At 41.1% G+C, this 26,233-nt stretch overlaps 1 protein-coding gene across 1 annotated transcript; it reads right to left on the bottom strand.

Annotated features, from left to right (window-relative positions):
- Nucleotides 1–11,001: 11,001 nt before the first annotated feature.
- Nucleotides 11,002–15,925, bottom strand: LOC120442294. The gene is made up of 2 exons (XM_039618603.1): nucleotides 15,595–15,925; nucleotides 11,002–14,637 (listed from the first exon to the last, which is right to left on the bottom strand). Exon 2 carries the CDS (start codon nucleotides 12,188–12,190, stop codon nucleotides 11,168–11,170), a length of 1,023 nt encoding a protein of 340 aa, XP_039474537.1. The 5' UTR covers nucleotides 12,191–14,637; nucleotides 15,595–15,925; the 3' UTR covers nucleotides 11,002–11,167.
- Between the last annotated feature and the right edge of the window lie 10,308 nt (nucleotides 15,926–26,233).

The raw sequence follows: 26,233 nt of genomic DNA, 5'->3' as shown, positions 1-26,233 counted from the left end.
GCATGTAGGGACATGGTTTTAACAATGTTTTTAATACACAGTGATGTTCTTTATGCTGTGTGTGGCTAAACAAGTGATAATGAAGTAAATGAGCAGCAGATTAAAAGTGTGAGCTGATGTTGATATAACCTGTTTAAAACTTCCTGTTTCATTAAAATCCATTTACATCTTCTGATGCGAGTTCATTAGTGAGGCACTAATTTGCCAAAGGAATTCCAATTATGGATGGCTAACTTTAACCCCCCCACCCCACCCCACCCTCCGCCCCCACACACCTTTCCTGCTGCTCGCCTTGTCACCAGTTGGTATGATTTCACTGACATGAACTTTTCACTCTTATTCATTGCCTTGCCTCAGTCCACATGAATCAGTATTCATTTGTGTTGAACAGCTGCCAAACAGTTGCCAGCTAACAATCAGCCACCATCAGCGCCAAATCATCATTACTGAAAAATTGATACAGACAGCGGAACATTTTGAGGAGCGTGGATTCAATCCAATTTTGAAAATCAGCAATGGTGCCAAACTACAACTCATCCTTTGTGAGTCCATAGTTACTTTATCTTCCTGTCTGTTTTCAAGGCTTGTGATAAACTGTCACAGCATAAAGCAATTACATTAATCGCATCTGCCAATGTGCCAAAATCTCTGCACCAGCATCGCATATCCAGGCAGTGAAGTAAGAATTGGACAAGGATAAAACAAAGGAAAAGAAGAAGACATGAATAACTTACAGAAGTCTTTTCTCACCAAGTATGTGCACTTGACCTCTAAATAGAAATAACCTAATGGTTTAATAACTCTATAAGGATAACAAAGGGTAGCATATCAAAATTAAATGTATGCCTGTTGCAGAGCAGAGGGCTTCCATGCCTTGGTAAATGTGTTTGCTTCCCAGTCGACACATTTATGGAAACATCATCTTTGGATATATTCTTAACCCACACAGCATGAGAGGTGGATGTAGAATATGGACTTAATTAAGCCCAAGCACCAAGCAAGTCCAATCCAATTACATACAATTCAAAGCAAAAGATCTAATGTGGGACTGGCTCAAAACGTGGCATGGCCTCATCTCTCCCAAACAGATTTAAAGAGGCATGACCAAACTGTGTGAATATTCGTCAGATCTGCGACGGTGCATTTTAGCTCAGAGTTTGGTACAGTCGGTAAACATGAGCAGTGTTATAAGGAGTGCGTTTATCAGGAAGTGTACAAGAGATAAAGTTCTGCTGTCAGCACTAACTGATTATCTGTCAGCTTGTCTAATATAAAAGCCTGTCTCTTTAAAAATCTATCTACTGATCTCCTGATGAGGTTTGAAGTACACATGTGTGCAGCGTCTCTATTGGATTTTCCCATAGACTGTAAATAAAAGATGGTGTTACAAAGCCTCATGCTGAGATGTTTTATCTTCGCCATCTTGGTGTTTTTGGATGTGGAACAGTTTTTAGAGCTTGGCAGCAGCTGCTCAAGGCAACCAAAGGGTAATGATAAAGACAGAGATTTTGGACAGAAACATGTAGTCTATGAATGTTGGGACCTTTCACACACACACTGACTCCATCATCAATGTCCGTCTCGGTTGTTTTTCCCTCTGCAGCAGGGCAGACTGCTACACAGCATGCTGCTACTCGTGTGTCGCCTAAACTTTGACACATCCTGTCATCTTGTTTGTACTGCTGAACTGAAAGACAAAGCTGGTCCTCATGGAGCACCCACAGTGCCCACTGTTTGGTTCACTTGCACACTGTCACTGGATGTGTGAGCTTTGTTTTCATCAGCTTTGTTTCAGCTACGCACACAAGCAATGGCAATGATGAAAAATCTATAAGATTTATGGAAATTCACACAAGTTGATATGCATGACGGCCAACTTTGGTCACTTTGTGGCTCCAAGTGGACACGAACAGGAATCACCTGGGTCACCAAACCTGTGATTTATGCGACCGCCAGTCCTCCATCAGGACCATAAACTCCTTGTGGCTGGTACTGCAGGGATCCCTGCATTAAAGCACCAAGGTGTATCTTCCGTCCTGGCATTAGGATGAGTTGATCTTTCAGACTCAGTCCTACAAAGCCTTGGTTAGTTTAGTCTCAGCTGCAGCTGTGTTCCCTACAGGTTCCCTACATTTGCTATGGAGAAAACAAATCCACAGAAAGTTAAAATGAGTTGGACATCTCCCATCATTTTCTCTGTAGAAAGGGAAAAGGTCCAAATCATATCAAGCATCCAAGAATTACGACTGTCACTGATGATGACTCAGAGATACAGCCTGGAAAATGCTAACTATCAAACAAAATGATTCAGAGAGAGAAGAACCTGCATGCTACGCTAACACAGCCAGCTGGCTGGTGGCTACACCCACATACTGCTACACTAAACCTAACTACAAGATTCTCAGCTCGCATGATTCGTAGTCACACTTCAAACGCGTGTTATTCATTCCAGTTCATTTTAGGCTTTCTGATTGGATGAGGACGACGTCACGTGTTCCCTGTGACCTGTAATTTAAGGTCTGCTCGATGAAAGCAGCTTCTGCTGTGTTCACAGTGTGTGTTCGATATATGTGTTTGTTCACGGAGGACACACATTTAGGTCCTTTATTTAAGTAAAAGTAATGATCTGACACAGTGGGTACTATTTCACCTTGACTGCAGTGTTGTTCTTTGGGAATCAGAAAATAAAGATGTCATCCAAAACCCTGAAATCCTCATTTATGCCTTTGTTATTTTTAGTTGTTTCTTTGCCCTAAAATGTGACAATGTGTGGATGGAAGACCTGAAGTAAGAAGTGAAAACAAAGTGTCTGACAGAGAACTGAAAAATCCTCAGACAGGAGCTCACAAAAGGCTACTTCTACCTTCAAAACCTGGATCAAATCTCAAAGCTTGAAATGTGAGCAGCGGGGGAGAAATACAAAATAAGCAGAAGAGAAACTGTGCTCCATGACAAGTGACATTCCTGCTGTGTAAAACACTGAAAAACATATCCTGTAATTGAGAAAAACATAGACGCAACCTCTGTTGGTTGCAAAGCAATGTGATTCAAACAGTGTGTGATACAAGCATCGGGACCGTGATGAGCTCTGCGGAGAATGTCAGCAAGAAAATTGGTTTAATCTCCCTGTTTGAGGCTGAAAATGCTGCTTTCCTTCGACTGCAGGTGAGAATAACTACACCTGTACACTACTGCCATCTACTGGACAGAAAGAAGATGGCAGGCAGATGCAGAAGCAGCAGTGCTGTATACATTTAGGTCCTTTATTTAAGTAAAATTAATGATCTGACAACTGGTTTTAGTACTGATATTCGGTAAATTCATTAACTACATCACACAGGACATGTTTTATTCAATTCAATTGAATTCAGTTTTATTTACACAGCGCCAAATCACAACAACAGTCGCCTCAAGATGCTTTATATTACACAGTAGACTGTACAATAATAGATACAGAGAAAAACCCAACAATCATATGACCCCATATGAGCAAGCACTTTGGCGACAGTGGGAAGGAAAAACTCCCTTTTAACAGGAAGAAACCTCCGGCAGAACCAGGCTCAGGGAGGGGCGGGGCCATCTGCTGCGACCGGTTGGAGTGAGAGAAGGAAGACAGGATAAAGACAATATAAGAATTGTTTAAAAATACTAAAAACACATTCATCCTTTGTTGTTAAGTATTGCTTTAATAAGTTTTTTTCTGTGATCTACAAAGTGGCCTGAATCAGGTCACCTGAGATCGATTGCTTTTGTCTGCACCCATGGGTTTGGAGCCTATCCCACCTGTCTTAGGACGAGAGGCTGCGTACAGCCTGGACAGGTCACCATTCAGTCGCAGAGCTGACACATGGAGACTGAAAACCATTCACACCTGTGGACCAACCCGACCCTAATGGTGGTGCAGTGGTTCGCACTGTTGCCTCACAGCAAGAACTGTTCAGCGCCACCATCGGGTCGGGGTCTTTCTGTGTGGAGTTTGCGTGATAATAAATATGTATTTAACACAGCTCAGTGGCATTCAAACTGGAAAGTGAGGACAGCAAAAAGTATTGATCCAGTTGCATTAGTATCGATCTGAGACTGATACCAGTGATGTATCGATCTGACCACCTCTATCATCAGTGAAGAAACACCAACTTGTCACTTTTGTGATTACTTCTCCCCTTCAGGGGTGAAACAATGACACCATATTGTGAGAATATTCTTGTACATGTAGAACACCTGGATTGAAAATACTAGTATTTTTAAGAGTAAGTGCTCGCTGCAGAATGATATCTCTTGCTGTACGGTATTTTAAGTACCATTAGGGTTTTGCATTATTATAAAGCAGCATTTAACTGTAGCCGTCTACAGATCCTCTGGCAGTGAAGATTATCTGGATTTGAATGACTCTTATATTTTTACATGCATAAAGATTGAACATACTCAACATCACACTAATGCTAAATACCACAGAAAAAGAGTATCTTTAAAAACACTCTTGATACTGAGGGCAACCAGAACGTCCACTAGTGACCACATGCTTATAGGGAATTTACCCCACCTCACGTAACCTGTTTTACTTTGAAAACTGTGATAGTGAAGTTATCAGTAAGTGAAGAGCACACCTGCACAACTTGCTATAACATGTGAGGGTTTTGGTGCAGGCTACACATTGTTCTGCCTGAACCTGGAGGCCGATGAAGGGCACTTCTCAGCATCAAGCACCATCAACCTGTGTCATGTACATACAGGCCTTATGCTTTTAACATATGGTTAACACAAAAACAGCTTTAGTGAAGGTTACAAATGATCTTCTTATGGCCTCTGACAGTGGACTCATCTCTGTGCTTGTCCTGCTAGACCTCAGTGCTGCGTTTGATACTGTTGACCATAATATCCTATTAGAGCGATTAGAACATGCTGTAGGTATTACAGGTACTGCACTGCAGTGGTTTGTATCATATCTATCTAATAGACTCCAATTTGTTCAAGTAAATGGAGAGTCCTCTTCACACACTGAGGTCAATTATGGTGTTCCACAGGGTTCAGTGCTAGGACCAATTCTATTTACATTATACATGCTTCCCTTAGGCAGCATCATTAGAAGACATAGCATAAATTTTCACTGCTATGCAGATGACACGCAGCTCTATCTGTCCATGAAGCCAGGTAACACACACCAATTAGTTAAACTGCAGGAATGTCTTAAAGACATAAAGACCTGGATGGCCGCTAACTTTCTGCTTCTTAATTCAGATCAAACTGAGGTTATTGTACTCGGCCCTGAAAATCTTAGAAATATGGTATCTAAGCAGATTCTTACTCTGGATGGCATTACCTTGGCCTCCAGTAATGCTGTGAGGAACCTTGAGTCATTTTTGACCAGGACATGTCCTTCAATGCACATATTAAACAAATATGTAAGACTGCTTTCTTCCATTTGCGCAACATCTCTAAAATTAGAAATATCCTGTCTCAGAGTGATGCTGAAAAACTAGTTCATGCATTTATTACTTCCAGGCTGGACTACTGTAATTCATTATTATCAGGATGTCCTAAAAACTCCCTGAAAAGCCTTCAGCTGATCCAAAATGCTGCAGCAAGAGTCCTGACAGGGACTAGAAAGAGAGAGCATATTTCTCCTGTTTTGGCTTCCCTTCATTGGCTTCCTGTTAAATCCAGAATTGAATTCAAAATCCTGCTCCTCACATACAAGGTCTTAAATAATCAGGCCCCATCTTATCTTAATGACCTTGTAGTGCCATATCACCCTATTAGAGCACTTCGCTCTCACACTGCAGGCCTACTTGTTGTTCCTAGAGTATTTAAAAGTAGAATGGGAGGCAGAGCCTTCAGTTTTCAGGTCCCTCTTCTGTGGAACCAGCTTCCAGTTTGGATTCAGGAGACAGACACTATCTCTACTTTCAAGATTAGGCTTAAAACTTTCCTTTTTGCTAAAGCATATAGTTAGGGCTGGACCAGGTGACCCTGAATCCTCCCTTAGTTATGCTGCAATAGACGTGAGGCTGCCGGGGATTCCCATGATGCATTGAGTTTTCCTTTCCAGTCACCTTTCTCACTCACTATGTGTTAACAGACCTCTCTGCATCGAATCATATCTGTTATTAATCTCTGTCTCTCTTCCACAGCATGTCTTTATCCTGTTTTCCTTCTTTCACCCCAACCGGTCGCAGCAGATGGCCCCCCCTCCCTGAGCCTGGTTCTGTCGGAGGTTTCTTCCTGTTAAAGGGAGTTTTCCTTCCCACTGTCGCCAAAGTGCTTGCTCATAGGGGGTCATATGATTGTTGGGTTTTTCTCTGTATTTATTATTGTAGGGTCTACCTTAGAATATAAGTGTACAGTGCAGATAAAAACGATACAAGTAAATAATAAATAGTTATTGCTCAATGAAATAAAGAACTTTAGTGCAAATAAAACAGGACATCTTTTAGCAATGACAATAGAAAAAAGAAACATTGAGGTAACCTTGAGCAATAATAGGAAAAACATTCATTTTGACATATTTTAACAATAACAGAAAATCCTCTCATCTTTAGCATTACAAACTGATAAAACATTTGTTCTGTTATCTTTTAGCAGTAATAAGAAAAAAACATTCATATATGGACTGATAACTGTACGTACCAGTGTGTTTAAACCTGCGAGGGTTTGTAAAAATAAATGCCACCCTGCAGTGGCTGTAACGCTCTTGTTGTCTGTCAATAACAATCATTCCACGTCACATCTGCTGATCTGGTCACGGCTGATAAAACATTTTTCCTTCCTGTATGTTTGGCACTGTCATCAGCTCGATGCACAGATGCATAAGTCAGCGCATTCTCTTCACACTCGCCCCATCTCACAAGTGACAGGCATCTCTGAAGAATACTGGAGTACTTTTTAGTACTTTTTTTTAATGCATTGCATTAATAAAATCTATGTTTGCATTACTGATAATAATCCTGCTCACACTTGGTGATGATTTGTATATCAGCTCCAGCAGTGCCAGGTTCATCTGCATACTCTCCAACATCCTTTCACCTCCTCAGTCTGGGTTTATTCAACACAATTAGTCAATGTTCTGCTAGATTTTACCTGAATAAACAAGTTTTGAACTAAATAAATACAACTTAAATTCTTATGATGGACATATGTGGTGAAAACTTGTTGTACTTCTAAATTATTGGCAAAATCATTTATTAAATTATGAAATTGTGAAATAACTCTAGATGCATTTTCAATAACACTGTCGACCAAAATTACCAGACCCCACTACTAAGTATGGATGCTGTAGTCTGGTAGTGTTATGTAATCAGGCAGCACTCTGCATTTGTTGTAAACCACTTGGACTTTTTTCACAGTTGCACCCTTCTTCAGATGAAACTTCTTTTCATCACACTCGACGGTATCAGAGACAGCAACCGGGTGTGTGCCTGTTCTCCTCTCTCTCTCCACAATCTAATTCACTGGTGAGATCACCCAGGAAGAGTCCTAAAGGTGGAATGCACTCACCTGGTTGTGAGGTAAATATAAATATGTTTGCAGGATCACCTCTGACACCGTCTTTCTCATAATAGTCATCGATGTGCTTCTGTTGGTCCTCAGGAGCTTTCACATTTTCTGGATAACCAACACGTTCTCATCCCAACACACCGACTATTGGCGACTGTCAAGCCTTTGAGTCGCCGAGCAGCTGAATAGGGGAATAATGTTGACGCGCCCGCTGTTTAAAATGTAAGTCGTAAGAGTTTTTAAGTTCTAGACTTAAAAACTCCTTTATTTGTTATCAAATCCTTAAAATCCGTAGAAAAACAGTGATCAAAAAACATTCTAAGCTTGAGCGGTCAGCAAAAGTCGACTTCCCCCCATCACCCACTCATTCACAAAAATTCCCTCGGGCCGTGAACAGGTGATATAGTGATCACTATTACTATCACCGACACCACGTGACCCAAAGCTACGCCTATCCACAACATTCCGGCCCCTAATTATTACATTCTCACAGTAATAATTACACATCCGACATCCGTCCACCAAAGTTGTTTTCTCATTTCTTCTCTTCTTTTCTTCTGTCTACACAAGATCAGTCAGTCATAGGCCAGAGGTTACCAGCACTTAGCCTAAATATAGTCAGTCTGTGATGTACATCTCATAACATTAAAGTCAATTCAAGGTTAGTTATGTCACACTGTGTCAAAGATGTCATCATCATGGATCAGAGGCCTCCTGAAGAAGGCATATCTTGGTGACGGGTCTGCACACATGGCTGGTTGGGGTCTTAATCCAGACCTGACGCACAAGCCCCTTTTCATCTGGTGCAGCTCTGGTGACTCTCCCAATGATCCAGGAACCACGAGGTGCAGAATCATCCACTATAAGGACCACATCTCCAGGAACAAAGTTGCGTTTAATCCTTCCCCATTTCTGGCGCTGCTGAAGTTGTGGCAAGTATTCTTTAGTCCATCTTTTCCAAAACAGGTCAGATATATATTGAACTTGCCTCCATCGTTTACGTGCGTAGAGATCGTCCCTCCGGAACAGGCCAGGTGGTAAAGATGGGGTGGACTTGAGAAGAAGGAGATGGTTTGGTGTTAAGGCTTCCAAATCATTTGGATCGGTGGATTCCAGCGTAATGGGTCTACTGTTGAGGATTGACTCCACTTCACAAAGAGCAGTTTGGAGCCCTTCCTCGTCCAAATGCTGTGTTTGGAGAGTGGAATTAAGGACCTTTCTGACAGAACGAATCAACCACTCCCATGCTCCGCCATGATGCGATCCAGTTGGAGGATTAAAGATCCATTTCACTCCCTTCAAAGACAGAGCATCAGAGATCTTTTGCTGATTCCACTCTTCCATAGCTCGTCTCAGCTCGCGCTCTGCGCCCACAAAGTTAGTCCCATTGTCTGAGCGCAGTTCTTGTACCTGACCTCATCTTGTGATGAAACGTCGTAAGGCGTTAATGAAAGAGTCAGTGTCAAGAGATGAGGCAACCTCAATATGTACTGCTCTAATTGCCAAACAAGTAAAAATAACACCATACCGCTTCACAAGACTTCTCCCACGCTTCACTTCAAATGGACCAAAATAGTCCACTCCAACAAAGCTAAATGGGGGTTTCTCAGGGGTCACTCTGCTTTCAGGCAACTCAGCCATCTGCTGCTGGCCTGCAGCTCCATGAAACCTTCTACAGGTCACACACCTCGACATGATGCTTCGAATCAAAGTACCAGCACCAGGAATCCAGTATTTTTGATGCAGCTTTGAGAGTATGTGGTTCCTTCCACCATGACCCACCACTTTATGAATATGCTGTAGAATGAGATTAGAAATGTGAAGCTCTTTAGCGATTATGACATGATGCTTGGAATCTTCTGACATGACAGCCCTACTGAGACATCCGCCAACCCGCAGCACATCATCCTCCAAAACAGGATTCAACTTATATATGTGGCTGCTTCGTTTCACAGACTCTCCCCTTTGGAGACAAGAAATTTCTTCAGCGTAACTCTTCCTCTGACAGAACTTAATTATTTGCATCTCAGCATCCTCAATCTCTCCCAATGAAAGAAAGCCATGCCGGAAATCAACCTTATGTTTAGCATCTTCAGACTGAATTGTATCAGATGCAGACTGGAAATGTATCTTCCTGCGCTGCAATAGCAATGTCTTGAACCTCAAAATCCAACCCATCACCCTGATGAGGCGAGTCCAGGATGAGGCACGATGGATTAAAAGGGTCAGAGGATGATCATCATCGTGTACTTGTGAAACGTTGACGGCAGCAGACGCCTTAACTTCAGGATCTTCATGTGGAAGTTCTGTATCTCTGATGAACCTTTTCTTCAAACCTAAGGCTCGTTGCTCAGCAATTGCACGGTTGTCAGGCATTCTTATGTCTCGGTCTTTCAGTGCCAGGGCAATGCTGTAGTGCCCATCCCTCAAAGTCACCGTCTTGCTGGCCAATTCCAGGAACTTCAAGTCTTCCTTTGACAGCCCCATCTGTTCATCATTGCTGCTCTCAGGAAAGTCCATCTTGAACTGCTGTTTCCATAGCTTGTCCAGTGTGACGGCAGAAACTCTGTTGGCAGTAACTGTTGCCAAACATCCTGGCCTTCCACAGCATTCTTGATTAAGTGGCCCATTCACTGTCCAGCCAAGCACAGTCCTAATGGCAAAAGGTCCATCACCTACACTCCGGATGACCTCCAAAGGTTCTAGAGCTCTGGGCATATTCATGCCAATCAAAAGCTCCACATTGGCCTTAATTTCTGGCAAATGAACATGCTTCAAATGTGGCCAGTCATCCAGGTCCTGTTGATTTGGGATGTTACCAAGATCTACAGGCATTTGATGCTGAGTGAAGAGGTTAGGCATATCACAGTACATGTCACTGTCCAATCCAGCAACTTCAAGTTCAGGTACAATGAAACTGTCCACCACTTTCTTCTGTCCCTGTCACAGCTCGGGGCAGCGGCCGTGTGAGGTGAGGAAGGAGGACTCAAATGCAGCACTTATTAAGACGTGAGGGTGATTTATTAAGAATACTGAACATAAAGTGGGGATGGCAAAACAGAACCAAGGATGAACTAAACTGGGAGAAACTAAACCAAAGAGTAGCAAACCTGAAACACGAGAGGAGAACTGCAGGAGAGCACATAGAGGAGACAAACCTGAAAGGACAGTAAAACAATGAGTCCAGAAAAGGCCGTTCAAACAACTGATTTTAATGAATGCATGGCGTGGAGAGGTGTAAACTGCCAAACAGTTGTAGAACTGCAGGAGAGAACATTCATGTATTTTAAGAATTAAATGCAGACACAGATCCTTCCGTAAAACTGCAGACAAGTATAGCTACTATTTTACTATACCAATATACTCAGCATATGAGTTATGATATATATATATTTAACTCAATCATTTTAAAGTAGTTATAACTGCACCTGTAATAAACATGTTAATATTTGATTATGATAACCCTATAATATAAATTATACCATAATGCCAGCAGATGAAATGATAATTAATGCAATGATAAGATGATGGTTATGTAAAATAATCCCTGTAATTCCACAGAACACAGGTAGGGATGATAGAAACACAACTCAAACCCTAAGAACAAATACAAAACAGCAGAAACTGGAAAATAATAACAATAAACTCAAAACGCTGGGTCATAGACCCAGGATCATGACAGTCCCATGGTGCGCAGGAGAATCTTTGTCCTCCTCCCAGCAATATTCAGCTTGTCCATAAGACCCACTGTACAAAAGGATGCTGAACTCCCTTGGTCCAGAAAGGCATACGTTTCCACTATTCTTTGACCTCTCTTTGATTTTACTTTAACTGGCACAATGGCAAGCTTACAGTCTTGTTCACTGGCCCCAGTAAGACCACTAGTCTGGATCGTAACAGGAATGTTATCTCCCTCATTATTAGGTTTGACTTCATTCTTCTCTTTATGGTGGATATGGAGTATACTTGCATGTCGGAGACCACAGATTTTACATGAAAGGCGTTTTCTGCATTCTTTGCTTATGTGCCCAGTACACAAACAGCCAAAACAGATGCTGTTCCTTTTAAGAAAAGAAATCTTCTCATTATGAGGTTTCTTATCAAGCAGAGCACATGACTCCACTGTGTGTCCGCCTTTGCAGAAAAAACAAGCCTTCACAGTACTGTGGTGATCTTGAGCCCCTGTCTGATTCTGTCTCTCAACATCAGAGACTGTTGTGGCGAAGCTACTTCCTTTAGCTCTTAGATGCAGAGAACGTTTCCCTCCATTGCTGCCCTTGGCTGCTAGATGTGTTGCTGGAACGTCACATAGATTTCCAAAGACGGGATCTGTAGCAATTTTAACTTGACGCTCAAGGAAGGAAACAATGTCAATGAATGCGGCTCTGCGATGTTGCCTCTCCTGAATGTCACATGCTACTGTTCGCCATTTGTCTTTTAACTTATATGGCAGTCTTCTAATCACAGCAAGCATATTGGCAGGTGTATTTAATTCAGAGAGATCATTAATCTCTTCCATTGCATTGCAGCATCCACGCAGGAACAAACAATATGCCTGAAGAGCTTTTCCATCTTCCGATCTAATCAGTGGCCATGAGTGAACTTTGTTCAAATAAGCAGATGCAATCACATGTCCATTTCCAAAGTGCTCATACAGCAGAGTCTTTGCCTTTACATATCCAGCACTCTCAGACATGTGTTGACAGCTTTTAACAAGTTCATTGGGCCCTTGGTGTACTGTGCAAGATAATGCAGGCAGTTGCCAGCATCGCCAGTCTTTGCTTCGATGACCTGTTCAAACGAGCGCATAAAAGCCTGAAAATGTAAAGGGTCGCCCTCAAAGGTTTGAATCTCCCTTTTGGGCAGTGAAGAAAGACTTTGCTGATGGACCAACATACAAGTTAATTCATTTTGTTTTTCCATAATGGACAACAGATTTTCATTGGCTACTGGATGAGCAGCTTGTGGCTTAGGCAAAGGTGGAATTGATCCAAAAGCGTCAGAAGGCCCCATAAGAGCGGGTGCAGGCCTTTCCCTTTTCATATTCTGTTGCACTGTTTTTACTTGAAGCTCTGCATTCCCAGTGATTGCATTTCCTTTTGTAAGCGTCTGTGGAACAAAAGTCTCTGCATCTGCATTAAGAATTTCAAGGCTGTTTCCCTTTGTTTTAAAATATGATTCCATTACATTAGATTTCCGTGAAGCGATGCTCCGTATAGTGGATCCAGTTCTCAGCACGTTAACCTTTGCAACAGTTGCAGCTATATCTGCTTCAAGCTGAAGTTGTTCTTTCTTTCTCCTCAATTGTTCCTCTTGTTTTTCAAGAGAGTGTTTTTCTTTCAGCATATGTTGACGTGCGAGCAAGGCGGCAATTTCAGCTTCTGCCCTGGGACGTGCAGATGAAATAGATGATACTCTTGAGCTACTGCCTTGATTTGACACACTGTCGGATGGCAACACGTCATCATTAACATCATTCTGGGGATTAAGAGATGATTGAGGTTGTTTTCCAGGGTGCTCTCGCACCTCCATTTCTCCTCCCAGGGAATTTTCCTGTGATTGTGCTTTGTCGGATGATGGCCTCCCCATACGTTTATCAGTTTCAGAAAGCCAGATCTTAACATCCTCCATAAACCCTTTATTGTATTTAGCGATGCTTGAGAACCATGTATTTTGTTTATCTTTCTCATCAAATGAGATTAGAGAAAGTAAAGATTCATGCAATGCACTGGCATCCTTAAACAGGTGTGTTAACTCATCAAACTGTGATTTGACTTGTGAATAATTTTTATCATCTTTCATGAGCTCTTTAAGAGACATAATAACACTTTTCATTTTGTTTACATGCCTTTTCCGATCTGTTTGGATGGTTTCAATTTTGTTTGCAAGAGTTTTCTCAGTGAGAGAAATTAATCTTTTATCCTTTTCAGTTTTTCCAACAACAGATGCAGCCTGTGATCCACTCATTTTCAGCATTCAACATAAGCAGCATGCCAAAATCCAAAACAAAGGCAACAGCAATTCCTTCAAACTCAGTTGAACGCCTGCAGAGCCACAACACACACACACACCAAGTCCAACAGCAAACGTAGCGGTGGGCGTGTCACAAAAACATCTTCGTATGGTCAGAATCCAAACTGCGTTCAAACAATACGCAGCACAAAAACACAGTTTACAGTTTACCGTTGTCTTCTCCTTATCTGTCAGACTAGCCGCTTTTATGGATGTAGTGGCGGCGGTGTGTGGGCTTGCGTCGGCGTTTATTCAGCGCTGATTGCGGGAGGCTCCATTGCCGTCGCACTTTTTGCTGACAAATATTGGCGACTGTCAAGCCTTTGAGTCGCCGAGCAGCTGAATAGGGGAATAATGTTGACGCGCCCGCTGTTTAAAACGTAAGTCAAAGTTCTAGACTTAAAAACTCCTTTATTTGTTATCAAATCCTTAAAATCCGTAGAAAAACAGTGATCAAAAAACATTCTAAGCTTGAGCGGTCAGCAAAAGTCGACTTCCCCCATCACCCACTCATTCACAAAAATTCCCTCAGGCCGTGAACAGGTGATATAGCGATCACTATTACCGACACCACATGACCCAAAGCTACACCCATCCACAACACCGACGCTATGGGACCAATCGTCTGTATGTTACGCCTTTGGTGCCATGAGAGCCACTTGGAATGAATCTATACATGTAAATGTGTTTTACGCTCCGATCATGATCGCTTTGGAAAACACTGTCTGATAGGGTTAAGGTTAGGGTTAGAGCTGGAATAGACAGCTGGAGCGTGTGTTACCGCCACGAGCAGCATTCTACTGGATTCAATTATGAATCCGGAGCGGATCATAAGGACACCGAAGGGTACCTTTTGCCTTACTACAAGATGCCTCGGGACGTGACAAATCATCGGTATGCTGGGAATGAGAAACTGGATGCCTCCTGCTTATACTGTAAAAAAGTTTTGATGTAATTTTTAAACAGCGTGTCTGTCTTATTGGGAAAGTGCCATACTTCATCGATACAACCTGTTTTGTAGCCTCAGCATCACCACACATACAGCTGGTTCTGCTCCTCACCTGGAAGGATTAGATGAGTCGGCAACAGTGGCGGTCCTAGCCTGTTTGGCGCCCCGGGCGAACACTCCCTCTAAGGATTGTACATTAACATAAAACTGTTGTCGGAACCATACTGAATTTCACCAGAGAAACACACACACACATATGAAGAGAGAGAGTGTGCTGCCCTCACGACACGTGACCATGTGAAGCTAGACCAGTGTTGCCAACTTAGCGACTTTGTCGCTATATTTAGCGAGTTTTCAGACCCCTAGCGACTTTTTTCTTAAAAAGTCGTGAAAAGCGTGAAAGCGCGCTTTTACTCTCAACAAGCAGCGGTTGCTGTAACACAGTCAGTTCTTCTTTTACTCTTTTACTCTTATGCTGTTTTGTGGATCACAAGGTTTAAAACTACTTATAAACACACACACACACAAAGTAACTCCACCAGAGTGCCTATTTCGGATCACTTTTGCCAGTCCAAGCCCGGATAAAGGAGCAGGGTTGGAATTGTGACATTAAAAAAAACAATAATTGCTAAAAGAAATTTAATTTGTAGTTCTAAATAAACTCTAAATGCATTTAGGGACGTTTTTACTCACTTTATGTCTCTTCCACGATGTTATTTCTCTCTCCAACAACATAGGTTACAATTATATTAGCATGACCAATTATGCAAATTAGGTGATGACGTCATTTAGCGACTTCTAGCGACTTTTAGGACAACCAATAGCGATTTTCCTTACTGAGGAGTTGGCAACACTGAGCTAGACAGCCAGCGAACAAAATAGACGAGATCTTCCACACAAAGCTTGCTTTTCTTGCTTTTAATGAAGATCCTTCAAAGCCTTATCTCTCTCAAGGCTTCTCCTTGCTATTTCTTATTTGTAACTGAAATATACAAAAAGTGAAAATAAATTGCTAGCTAATACACGTCTTAATGACAAACTTAATGATTAGCCTAGCTTAACACGTGCGTTACATTAGCATCACAGTTAACTCCAGGTAAACACATATAAAAGTTGTTTCTGAACACATTAATACTCACAAAGACGAACGTTTCCCAAGGTACAAGCGTGTAGAGTACTTTTAGCGTGTACATGAGCTTATTCACAGTTTTAATACTGCCGAAGCACTTTTCACAACATTAACGGAGAAAATACGTCAAAGATAGGTGAATGATCAGAGCGCTCCCTCGCTCCCATTTCCGCACATACAATACAAAGATCGCTTGTGATAACGATGTCTCACTCTGAGCAAATTTCAAACACACACATCTTAACTGTTTTTAGCATGAATTACTTATAATATTTCTTAACTTTGAACTTATTTATCACCTTAGTTACGTAACTTAATCAGATTTTGCACTAACTACTGACTTTTGACCAAAAGGCATAACAGAGAGAGTATGCATAGTATGCAAACAGCTACCAAACAGCCATCTTAATTCATCATACAATGAGAACAGGACAAATTGACAATGACTAATTAATATTAAAATCTGTAACATAATGTATTGTTTGGAGTTTAGTAGGTTACTGTTACTATTTTTACCATTTCTTCTTGGAGGAACTGTAACCCACATTATTTCCTTAGGGATTAATAAAGTATTCTGATTCTGATTGTTTCAGGATGACCTGCCATTATCCAATCACACATCTGCTTACCTGTATCTTTTGCTCGTTTCTCCTCCTCTTCTTTTCTCTTTTTTCTAAACTGAGCACCTGATGGCTTTGAACTTTTCTTGTTCATCTTCTATCAGTTTTACTTTTGCACTCCAGTATGAACACAAATCCCCCAACCAGAGGATCACCACAACATAACCTAATAGACCTACACCTTAGTTCACAGATTAACTTTGTCTAGGGTGTATTTCTGAGATTTCACACAACCCAGGATTCAAATCATGAATACAAAATGGGCTTGGATTTACAACATTATGAATGAAATGTGCTCTATTTGAAAGCAGCCCCCCCCCCCCCAACGGGTTGTGTGTGAGACTTTAAATCATCAAACTGTAAATTATAAATTTTAAATTGTTATTGATCCCTTTACCCCTGGTCCTAAAGTGTATATTTATTTTCTTACTCTTCTTATATTTATTGTTTGTTTACTTGCACTGCTGTAACTGGAGCCTTGTCGTCTCGTCTCTCTATATACTGGACTGTCTGTAGCGGAGATGACAATAAAGTTTACTTTGACTTCAGCAGCAAGCAGGCCACGGGCGGATCTAGAAGGGTGGCATGGGGTGGCAAGTGCCACCCTAAAATGATCCCTTGCCATCCCGAGTGCCACCCCAGTTTTGCATATGACAGTGTTGTTTATTAAAATAAGATAGCATTAACAGTTTGAGCGTAGTTACAGTCAACAGTGAATATAAATGCTAAAACTGAATATATTGGATAGTGTTCCCCCCCTCCACCATTAACAAATGGTTCAGCCCATAGCAGGACCGGCTTTTTTCTTGTTTTCAGTAGCAAGCCATGCTTATGATTGTGCCAGAGCACATTTTGAACAACACCATGGGAATTTCGGATTTTACACAGATGGTTGGATGTTACACTCTGGAAATGGAAGGAAGGTGAGTGTTATTAACCCTCTGTGGTCCACGGACACGCTGCACCTCCAAATCACATGACTGATTTAAGCTGACGCAGCAACAAGCTGCAGCCACGCTGAGTCTCTATTTCAGCCCACATTGAAAGTTCGGACTTCAAAGTTTTTAAATTTTAATTACAGGCCAGTAAATCCAGAGTTGTGATAATATATATAAGCCACGCTTTTTACTAAATACTGTCGTCACGTTTTTTGTGTGTGTGGGTTTTAAGCGTTTTCTAAGGAAAGCGCGAAAACAGTAAAGAAAGGAAAAAAGCCACCTGTTTCCTATCGGTGGAAAAATGCACCATGTCGACCAATTAAAAAAAAAAAGTCAACACGTGGGATTTGGTTGTTTAGGAAGAGGGAAAAGTTTTGGGAGTGACGGTAACGGCAGCGAGACAGAGGGAGCGAGTGAGAGAGAGTTTTTAGATGTGGGAGATTTGTGACGTTAAGTGTGGAGTGTATAGTTAGTGTGTTGTGTTGTCTTGTGTAGTTGTTCTGTTGTGTAGTCGTTTTGTTTTGTGTGTCAGTGAGGGCACTAATGAATGTCACTAAGGCACATTTGCAACGTAAACACTGTCACTAAGTAGAAAACCAGCGGAGTGATACACCTGCTGTTGTCAGGCCTGCAGGTTTGTCCCTGTGCTGCTCTCCTCTGTCTTTTGGTGGAAAACCTTTTTTTACTGGCACACATCATTTGTGGGGCATCTTATTGCGACACCTGATTGTTCTCTCATTTTAGTTTTAGTAATATTTTTAAATGGTTGTACAAAATGAAAAAACAGCAGGTGTATTGGCTGCATTTTTAGATAAATAGTTGTATATGTTTACAAAATGTATAATTTATATTTGCATTTCAAGTTATAAAAATTTACTCAACATGTCTGTTTTTTTTACAGTAAAAAATACTACTAGGATTTTAAGTTCTTTGTGTGATTTCAGATCAGTGATACTAATGCAGTATGTCAGTGAAAAAACAACTAAATTCAGTTGAGCTGAAAAGATACCAAACAAGGCAAGAGGAAAAATAAAATGAAACAATTTGAGGGGGAAATACAAACGTAAACTCAAAAGGAGTCAAAAATGGCCGGTTGTATTTCAGACCTCAGTGGGTTAATCCAACAAATCATGAAAAATTAGGTTTAAATGTTTGTTCATGACAGTGCAGATTTCTGACATTTTGTGTAATTTAAGCTGTAACAATGTGATTGTTTTCTAACAAAAAACAGTGAAACTTAAGTTAGACTTGTGTTTGTAAATGAACCGCCCCATGTTGTGTAGCTTTCTGGATTTTATACTTATTGGGCTACATATTTATTTATTATACAGGCTATACAGTACATAAGATCAAAACTCACATGTTTTATGTAACTAAAGTGTTTAATTATGTGGGCTACAGACAATAATTAAGTTATAGACTATATTTATATGAAAAACGTGTATTCCTGCATTTGAATCATTTTAACCATATGTAACCACCTGCATATGTGTTTGGGAAAAAAAGGCTTTGATTTTGCCACCCCATTTGATTTCTTTGCCACCCTCATGCCACCCTAAGAAAATTTCTCTAGATCCGCCCCTGAAGCAGGCGCACCGAGGACTCTCGCGCTCACTTTTCGCGTATAGAATTTCGAAAAAACATCGGTGCAAATTAAAAGTCTGTATCATGATGTCTGCTGTTTTCGTGTTTGTTGGTTTGTTTTTATTTTGTTTTATTTTGCGGGTTGATTATTAGATGCTGCTCCAGCCAGCCAGAGAATCCCCCGCCGCCCCGCCCTCTCCTCCCTGTGCCGCAAGCAGCAGGCGCACCTCGCAAGCGGAGGGCGCCCTTACTCCCAGCAAATGGGCGATAGAAAACCGATCGGTGCCTATGCCATCCCCAGTATGCGATTGCTGATGTCGGGGCAGCATGACTATGGACAATTTTTTTTTTTCTTTTTTTTGCCGATGCCCGTGATGCCGCCCCGGGCAGCCGCCCGTGTCGCCCGTATCAGTAACCGCTACTGGTCGGCAACACAGACAGAAGCACAAAGTGTTCCTGTCATTGTTTGGAATTTACAAATACTGAGGTACTCCACCCAGCTTAAACGGACGCTGCCACTCCTGATCTGTGCAACTGTTGCAGTGAACTCCATTTCTTCATCACCTTTACAATCATCATTGCTTTGCATGACCTGATGCAATTTCACCAAGAAATATACACATATGCACTGCCAGTCAAAGTTTGGACACAGCTTCTCATTTAATGGTTTTTCTTTATTTCCATGACTATTTACATGGCAGATTATCTCTGAAGGCATCCAAACTATGAATGAACACATGTGGAATTATGTAATAAACAAAAAAGTGTGAAATGTTTTATATTTGAGATTCTTCCTAATATCCACCCTTTGCTTTGATTACTGCTTTGCACACTCTTGGCATTCTCTCCATGAGCTTCATGAGGTCGTCACCTGAAATGGTTTCCAACAGTGTTGAAGGAGTTCCCAGAGATGCTGAACTCTGATTGGTCCTTTGCCTTCACTCTGCGCTCCATCTCATCCCAAACCATCTCCACTGGGTTTAGGTCAGGTGACTGTGGAGGCCATCAGCACTCCATTAGTCTCCTTCCTGGTCAAACAGCCCTCACACAGCCTGGAGGTGTGTTTGGGGTCATTGTGCTGTTGAAAAATAAATGATGGGATGGCATGTCGCTGCAGGATGCTGTGGTAGCCATGATGGTTCAGTGTGCCTTTAATTTTGAATAAATCCAAAACAGTGTGACCAACTGTTGGGGATTTATTTTTCACCCCCAGCAAAAATAAAAGGAATTAAAAAAAAAAAGAAAAAAAAAGCCAAAAAATCTCTTTCCCAGTTTTATTTTTTTTTACATTTCACATACAGCAGCTCTGTTTGTATCAAAAGCAGTCATGTTTGACCAGTTGAAATGAGAAACTGACAGCCCCAGGCCTAACACACTGATACAGGTACAGGCTGGGAAATAACATTACTGTACTATGATATTTCATAATCATAATTACATTTGATAATTTAAAGGAAAATTCATTTTTTGTACAACTAAGGACAGTAAACAGGTGCATATTCCTTAGAAGGAACATATCGTCAGATTGCACATTTTATTTCTGACAGTGAAAGTTTTGTGAAAGCTCACATTATATAAACTGAATGGAAAATTTTGATCAGTTAAAAAGTTGAACATGGCGACCTGTCTAAATGTCACTGTTGGACAGTTATAATAAATGGACAGTAAAACATGGGTTTCCTTTAATGTGTCCCCCTGTGAGGAAACATACATGTAGCAAAGCTGGTAAAACTGAGACCCTGTTAACCTAGCACCTTACACATTTCAAAAGCACAAAAACAACTGTTACTAAAGATAGAGCTGTGCATATCAAACCATGTATCATACATTATGATGCATATAAATCAGCATGTACTCTAAAAAGACTGATGCTCAGCAGCATCTATAGCAGTATTTTCTTGTGGCCTGTACAGAGAAATCGATGACGTTACTTACAGAACGAGGGGCGGACATGGAGGGTATGCATTTAGGTGATGGATAATGACAACAAAAAACGTAAAGTGATAACACAGAAGTATTCAATAGATAAATGAAGAATTTTCATGTCTGTGAGTCTGCTACGGTCAGATTCATCATTAAACAGTGAGCCTGAGTAAGGACATCTGCGTTGACTCATCGGCAGAGAATTCATATTACAACACACCGACTAGCATGTGACCCAGGTGGCACACTTCAAAGAAGTATCCACCTCTTAAGTCTGGCATCATTAGCCATTTCAGGGTCCAGACTCTTCCTTGGTTTCCTAACTCAAATACTGAGAGTTAAGAATGGCCCAAATATGTTCATCTTCAATGAAATGTTTACCTGTGGCTGCTATAAAGTTTAACATCCATGAAAAAGAAGATTTACAAATAGAGCTGAAGATGACGGGAAGTTAGCTCACTACTCTCCATCTAAAGATGATAAACCATGTTCAGACTCCTCTGTCGCTTTGGACATAAATGAAGACAGAAAACTAAACAGCAGCAATGTTTGCAGGGTTTTTTGAAGTTGGGCTAGCTGGTGGCTAGCTACAGAGCTACCGTTAGGATAATATTAACACAGTAAAGGTAAAGGGGATGAATGACAACTTTTTCCCCTCAATAAAAGTTCATGTGAGCATCCCCAATGGGCAGGGACAAAGGAAACCTTACGGCAGGGAAAAAGACTTGGAAAACGAGCCAGAACACCCGATTCATCTGGTTGATTCATCTGCAAGGTTAGTCATTAAAGTGAAACACATGGTTAGCGCCATTTTGTGCCAGTACAGCACTGACACAAGAGATTTTTCCTTGTTGAGTTGAGTATGAAGGGTAGTTATGTTTGTGGTTTGATGTGCATGTAAGTAAGCTGTTATATCTGTAAACTGCTGTGATGTGCTAAGTAAAAGAAAGACTACTGTACTGTATAAAACAGGTCTGATCACGTCTTTGGACATCATCTGGTTACATTGCTCAATAAACTCAAATTTGTGATCCACCAGACTCAAACAAGCTCTCCTCCGCACTGCTTTCATTCATAAAATGCTCAACAAACCCTAACATCCTGGCTAACAGGTGGATTTTCCTGATTCAGCTAAGCTAGCCAACAACGAAGACCCAGTGGGAGAGAGTAAAAGTGGACATCATATACTTGGTTTTTTAAGATAAAAGACACTGTTATAGTCAGAGGCAGTACAAAAGTGACCCCTTAGTTTGCTGAGTTATCTACCATAAAGTAATGCAAGTCTATTAGCTGCAACCAACCCAGTAATGTCACGTTCTGTACTGCCACAAGATGGCACTAAACATGCTCTAAAAACTTAAACACGTATTTCTTAAATCCAGCTTCACGTACAGCAGGGGTGTCACAGTCCAGTCCTCGAGAGCTGCTGTCCTGCAGCTTTTAGCTCTATCCCTACTCCAGTGCAGCTGAATCAAATGGTTGGATTACCTCTTCAGCATGCATCAAGTTTGGCAAAGGCCTGATAACAAGCCATTCATGTGATTCAGGCATGTCGGAACAAGGATGCGTCTTAAAGCTGCAGGGCGGTATAGCTTTCAAGGACTGGAGTTGGACAACCCTGAAATTTAATTTAGAGTAGGGCTCTATGGTGTAAATTAGCCTTAATACATTTCATGTCCACTTTATTATGCTGGTTTGGAAGACACGAGGAAAATTCCTGATCCTAAGCTTCATGTACCCGTTGAAATCTTCTGCACAGAGTGACTCTTTTCTGAAGCGTTCCAATAATAAAACTTAAACACCTATTTCTTAATAATAATTGGTTTCTGGCAAGCTGTGAGCAAATGGGCTATAGTAACATTTTTAAATATGAGCATAAAAAGGTGCTGCACGTGAATAGCACTAAAAAAACAACTAAAAAAACACAACCCCACAGAAGCTGACAATGACCACGGGTTATTAGTGGCTTTTTTATATTAAATAAAACGAGATACAAAGTAACACAACACGTTAAAAAGGAAAGACCCTTGATGAACGTAGTAGGAGCTTGGACCTGGAAGCAGGATTAATACGTCATCACTTAACAACCAGATAACAAAAACACTACTTCGCTGTTAGCTCCTGTGTCCACAGTGGAGTCTAGGCCTGCTCCCAACTTATCAATTAAAATTTGCATTGACATGGTTTTTTGTACTCTAACCAATAGACAAAGCATAAAATGGCAAGATTTACATTATTGCTTTACATAATTTATGGCTAAAGTTAGGTATAGAAATACTTACTGTTACTGGGCTAAAGACTGAGACGTGATGAGATGAAGCAGATTGTACAATAGCAATAGGGATGGCAGCCAACATAGGTGGACTGATATGATTAGGACTATGATAGAACTGACTGAAAGAGTCGAGTCTGTAGGTGGAGAAGCCTGCAAGCTTTGTGACCCATTAAACAAAATCAATCATCTGTAATGTGCTTTTACAATAAAACTTGACCAGCAGGTAAAGCAGGTACATTCTGAAAATGTAACCAATGAAGGTAACCAACACAAACACATCCTGTTTTAACAGAAAAGCATCCTGAGCTACAAAAATATCACTTTGTGTAAAGATTGCAAATTAAATTCGAAGTATCAGCATTAATCTCAGTTTTAGATGTTTTGATGACACACTTGACAAAGAATCAACCAGGAACGGCCACAGAGCGAGCCACCTGGGAGGTGGTGCAGGTAATAAATCATGTATGATTCTGCATCTCTACACTGTTTCAGCCTTAAAATAAATGTATACATTTCTTTAAATTACAGCACAAAACATACAGACGATCCTACCACCCAGCAGATTATCCAGTGATGATCATCATCCAGGTAGTTTTCTTTCAAATAAGGTGAAATTTAGTTTTACTAGGTCATTAGTAAAAATATAATTAACCCTCTGACATGTAACTCGTCATAGATCGGTGATGTGGGCGTAGAGCTCGACTCTGGAGGAAGAGAGTGGAGGATGTTGGACAATCCTGCACCGGCCGAGTCCAACAGGATGTCAAAGGAATCCATCAAACTCTACATCTCTGTGACTTTGATCACAGAGACTGAAACCTGGATTTTTCGCTTGCCAGTATCTTATGTATCATAAAACATTTATTTTAATATGTAAATAAGAATATTTATATATAATGAACTTACAAAAAAAAAAAAAAAGAATTCTCATTAGATCGAACGAGACATTTCTCAAGTTAAAAATCAGTTTCTGGCAAATGGAAAACTCTCTTTTAGAGTCAGGCTTGACTGACCTGTTGAATCATCCCGTTTCCAAAGTAAAATCAGTAGTCTTGGTAACTTCTGCTCTTTGGTGTAATGCTGTCTGTGACTTCCTAAAGTCTGAAGCCATGCGTTGTGTTTCTAGTGGGTTTTTTTTATTAAGATTCAGAGGAGCCCACTTCCACAGTCTGGGACCTGTGACTGGTGTGTTTTTGCTGCCTAAGAGGCACAAAAACAACCAAACAGAAGATATTTGACAGCAAGTCTCGTGGATTCATTCACTGTGACTTTCTTCTGTTCTGATGCTTCACATGGGTAAAAATTCCATAAACAGGGGTGGACCTTAATCAAACGCTAATCCTGCTCTCAAACACAAAGTGGATGATGGAAATACTTCTTCCAGGGCTCGGTGATCCAAACACTGAATATGGTTGAACATTTACTCTCTCGCTCTCTCTCTCTCTCTCTCTCACACACACACACACACACACACACACACGTTAGGCAGTGGAGAGACTGCCTTTAGTGCAACATCCCTTTCTTCACACTGCATAGTTGTTGTTTCTTCCTATGAGGCAGGGTCAGTATTGCTCCTCAAAGCTTGTTTTTTGTAGTATTGCTCTTATTATGTAGAATTCTACCTGACTACATGTTAACATGATTTTTCTTTTTGAAAATACAGGAGGGATAACACATGTTTAATTGTTTCTTGGTTTTTACTTTTGTAATCCTCTGTGTAATTTGTAAAGTGTGTCTGCTAACCTGAGTGGAGGCTTGCTGCATATTCTTACTTTACAGGGAAGGGAAAGCTGCAGTTTAAATGTTGCATTCTTTTTCCAGCATCTAACAGAGTAAAAAGTACACACAAAGTAAAATATACAGCTCCTCAGTGTCACAGCCACCAGGTGGTGCTAAAGATTTACTGCTGTGAATATCTGCAAGAGGTGCCTGGACACAGATGCAACAGATGGGCAGCTGAGGAGGAGGCGGCTGGGTGAATGCGAGGGAGGATGGGGGGGTCACGGTGAAATCATAGAGACTGGATCTATGGCTGTTAAATCTCTGCTGCTGAAGGGAGGAGGACCTGCCGCATGGGTGTTTTAATTACACACAATTTAACTGATAAAAATCCTTCGTTATAATGGGTAAAATTAATCAGCTGTCTTCCTCATGTTTACTGTTTAATTTGTCTCCTTGGCTACAAGAAAAGACACAACATTAACATCTAAAACAGAGAACTTTGGGGATTTGATGCCTCAGGAAGGATGAGGCCCCAATATAATCTTGCTGACAGCACTGCACAGCAGTTCATTAATCATCAAATCAGATTAAAAAAAACAAAAGAAACAACTCATCTTCAGGTAAATTCAAAGAAATAGTGACTGATGAAGCAGAATCTGTGTTTATCCTGTGTTGTTTCATCAGCTCCACCCTGGGCCCTGCAGTGAAAGTTAGGACGGAGTTAATGACAGTCACACAGGGCGGATACAACATGACGTAAAAGCTCTACAACTCTTCGATACGGCAGACAGCTCGAGCTAAAAATAACATCAAATATAAGGTTTGCATACACAGGGGGCCCACACATGTACACCAGAACACGTCACCCTGGTACAAAAGTGTGGTGTGCAACCGCCGAGTTGTTTTGATGGCAGTACGAACATCGTGGCACACAAACAGAACCAGATTTTGCACTGTGTGCCTCACAGACACTGGAAACAAACGCAGACTGGTCCCAGACCACTGCAGAAACAGGAACAGCTTTAATTTAACACATGGATTCATTTGAGTTTTCTTCTTTTCTCAGTTATTGATTTGATATTTCCTTAGTGGGCCTAGTAGACTGTATATAAAAGATGGACGACCAGCATGACATTACCCATCGTTTTTGAACCTTTTGAACCTGCGTATGAGGTATCAGCTGATGGTAGCAAGCTTGGTTAGCAAGCTGCTATGGATGCAATGCACAGAAACACGTGCCATCTGCTAGTTAGTAATAGACGTATAAATTACTATAATTTCACTCACCAAAAACAAATCACAAAGCTTGTACGGTTTGCACCTCACAGCAGCACATACTAATTGTCACATAATTTCAATAAAGGCAGACAGCCATCAATTAAGCAGCCATGACAGTAGGATATAGTTAGGGCTGGATCACGTGACCCTGAACCCTCCCTTAGTTATGCTGGCATAGGCTGCTGGGAGATTCCCATGATGCACTGAGTATTTCTTCAGTTCACCTTGAGACGACTTGTTTGGCGCTGTATAAATAAAATTGAATTGAATGACTAAGCTAAATGGATGGGGGGAAAAAACAACTACAGA

Source organism: Oreochromis aureus, linkage group 1 (genome assembly GCF_013358895.1).
Source record: "Oreochromis aureus strain Israel breed Guangdong linkage group 1, ZZ_aureus, whole genome shotgun sequence".
NCBI classification, from domain to species: Eukaryota; Metazoa; Chordata; class Actinopteri; order Cichliformes; family Cichlidae; genus Oreochromis; species Oreochromis aureus.
This window is presented reverse-complemented; position numbering and strand designations above follow the sequence as displayed.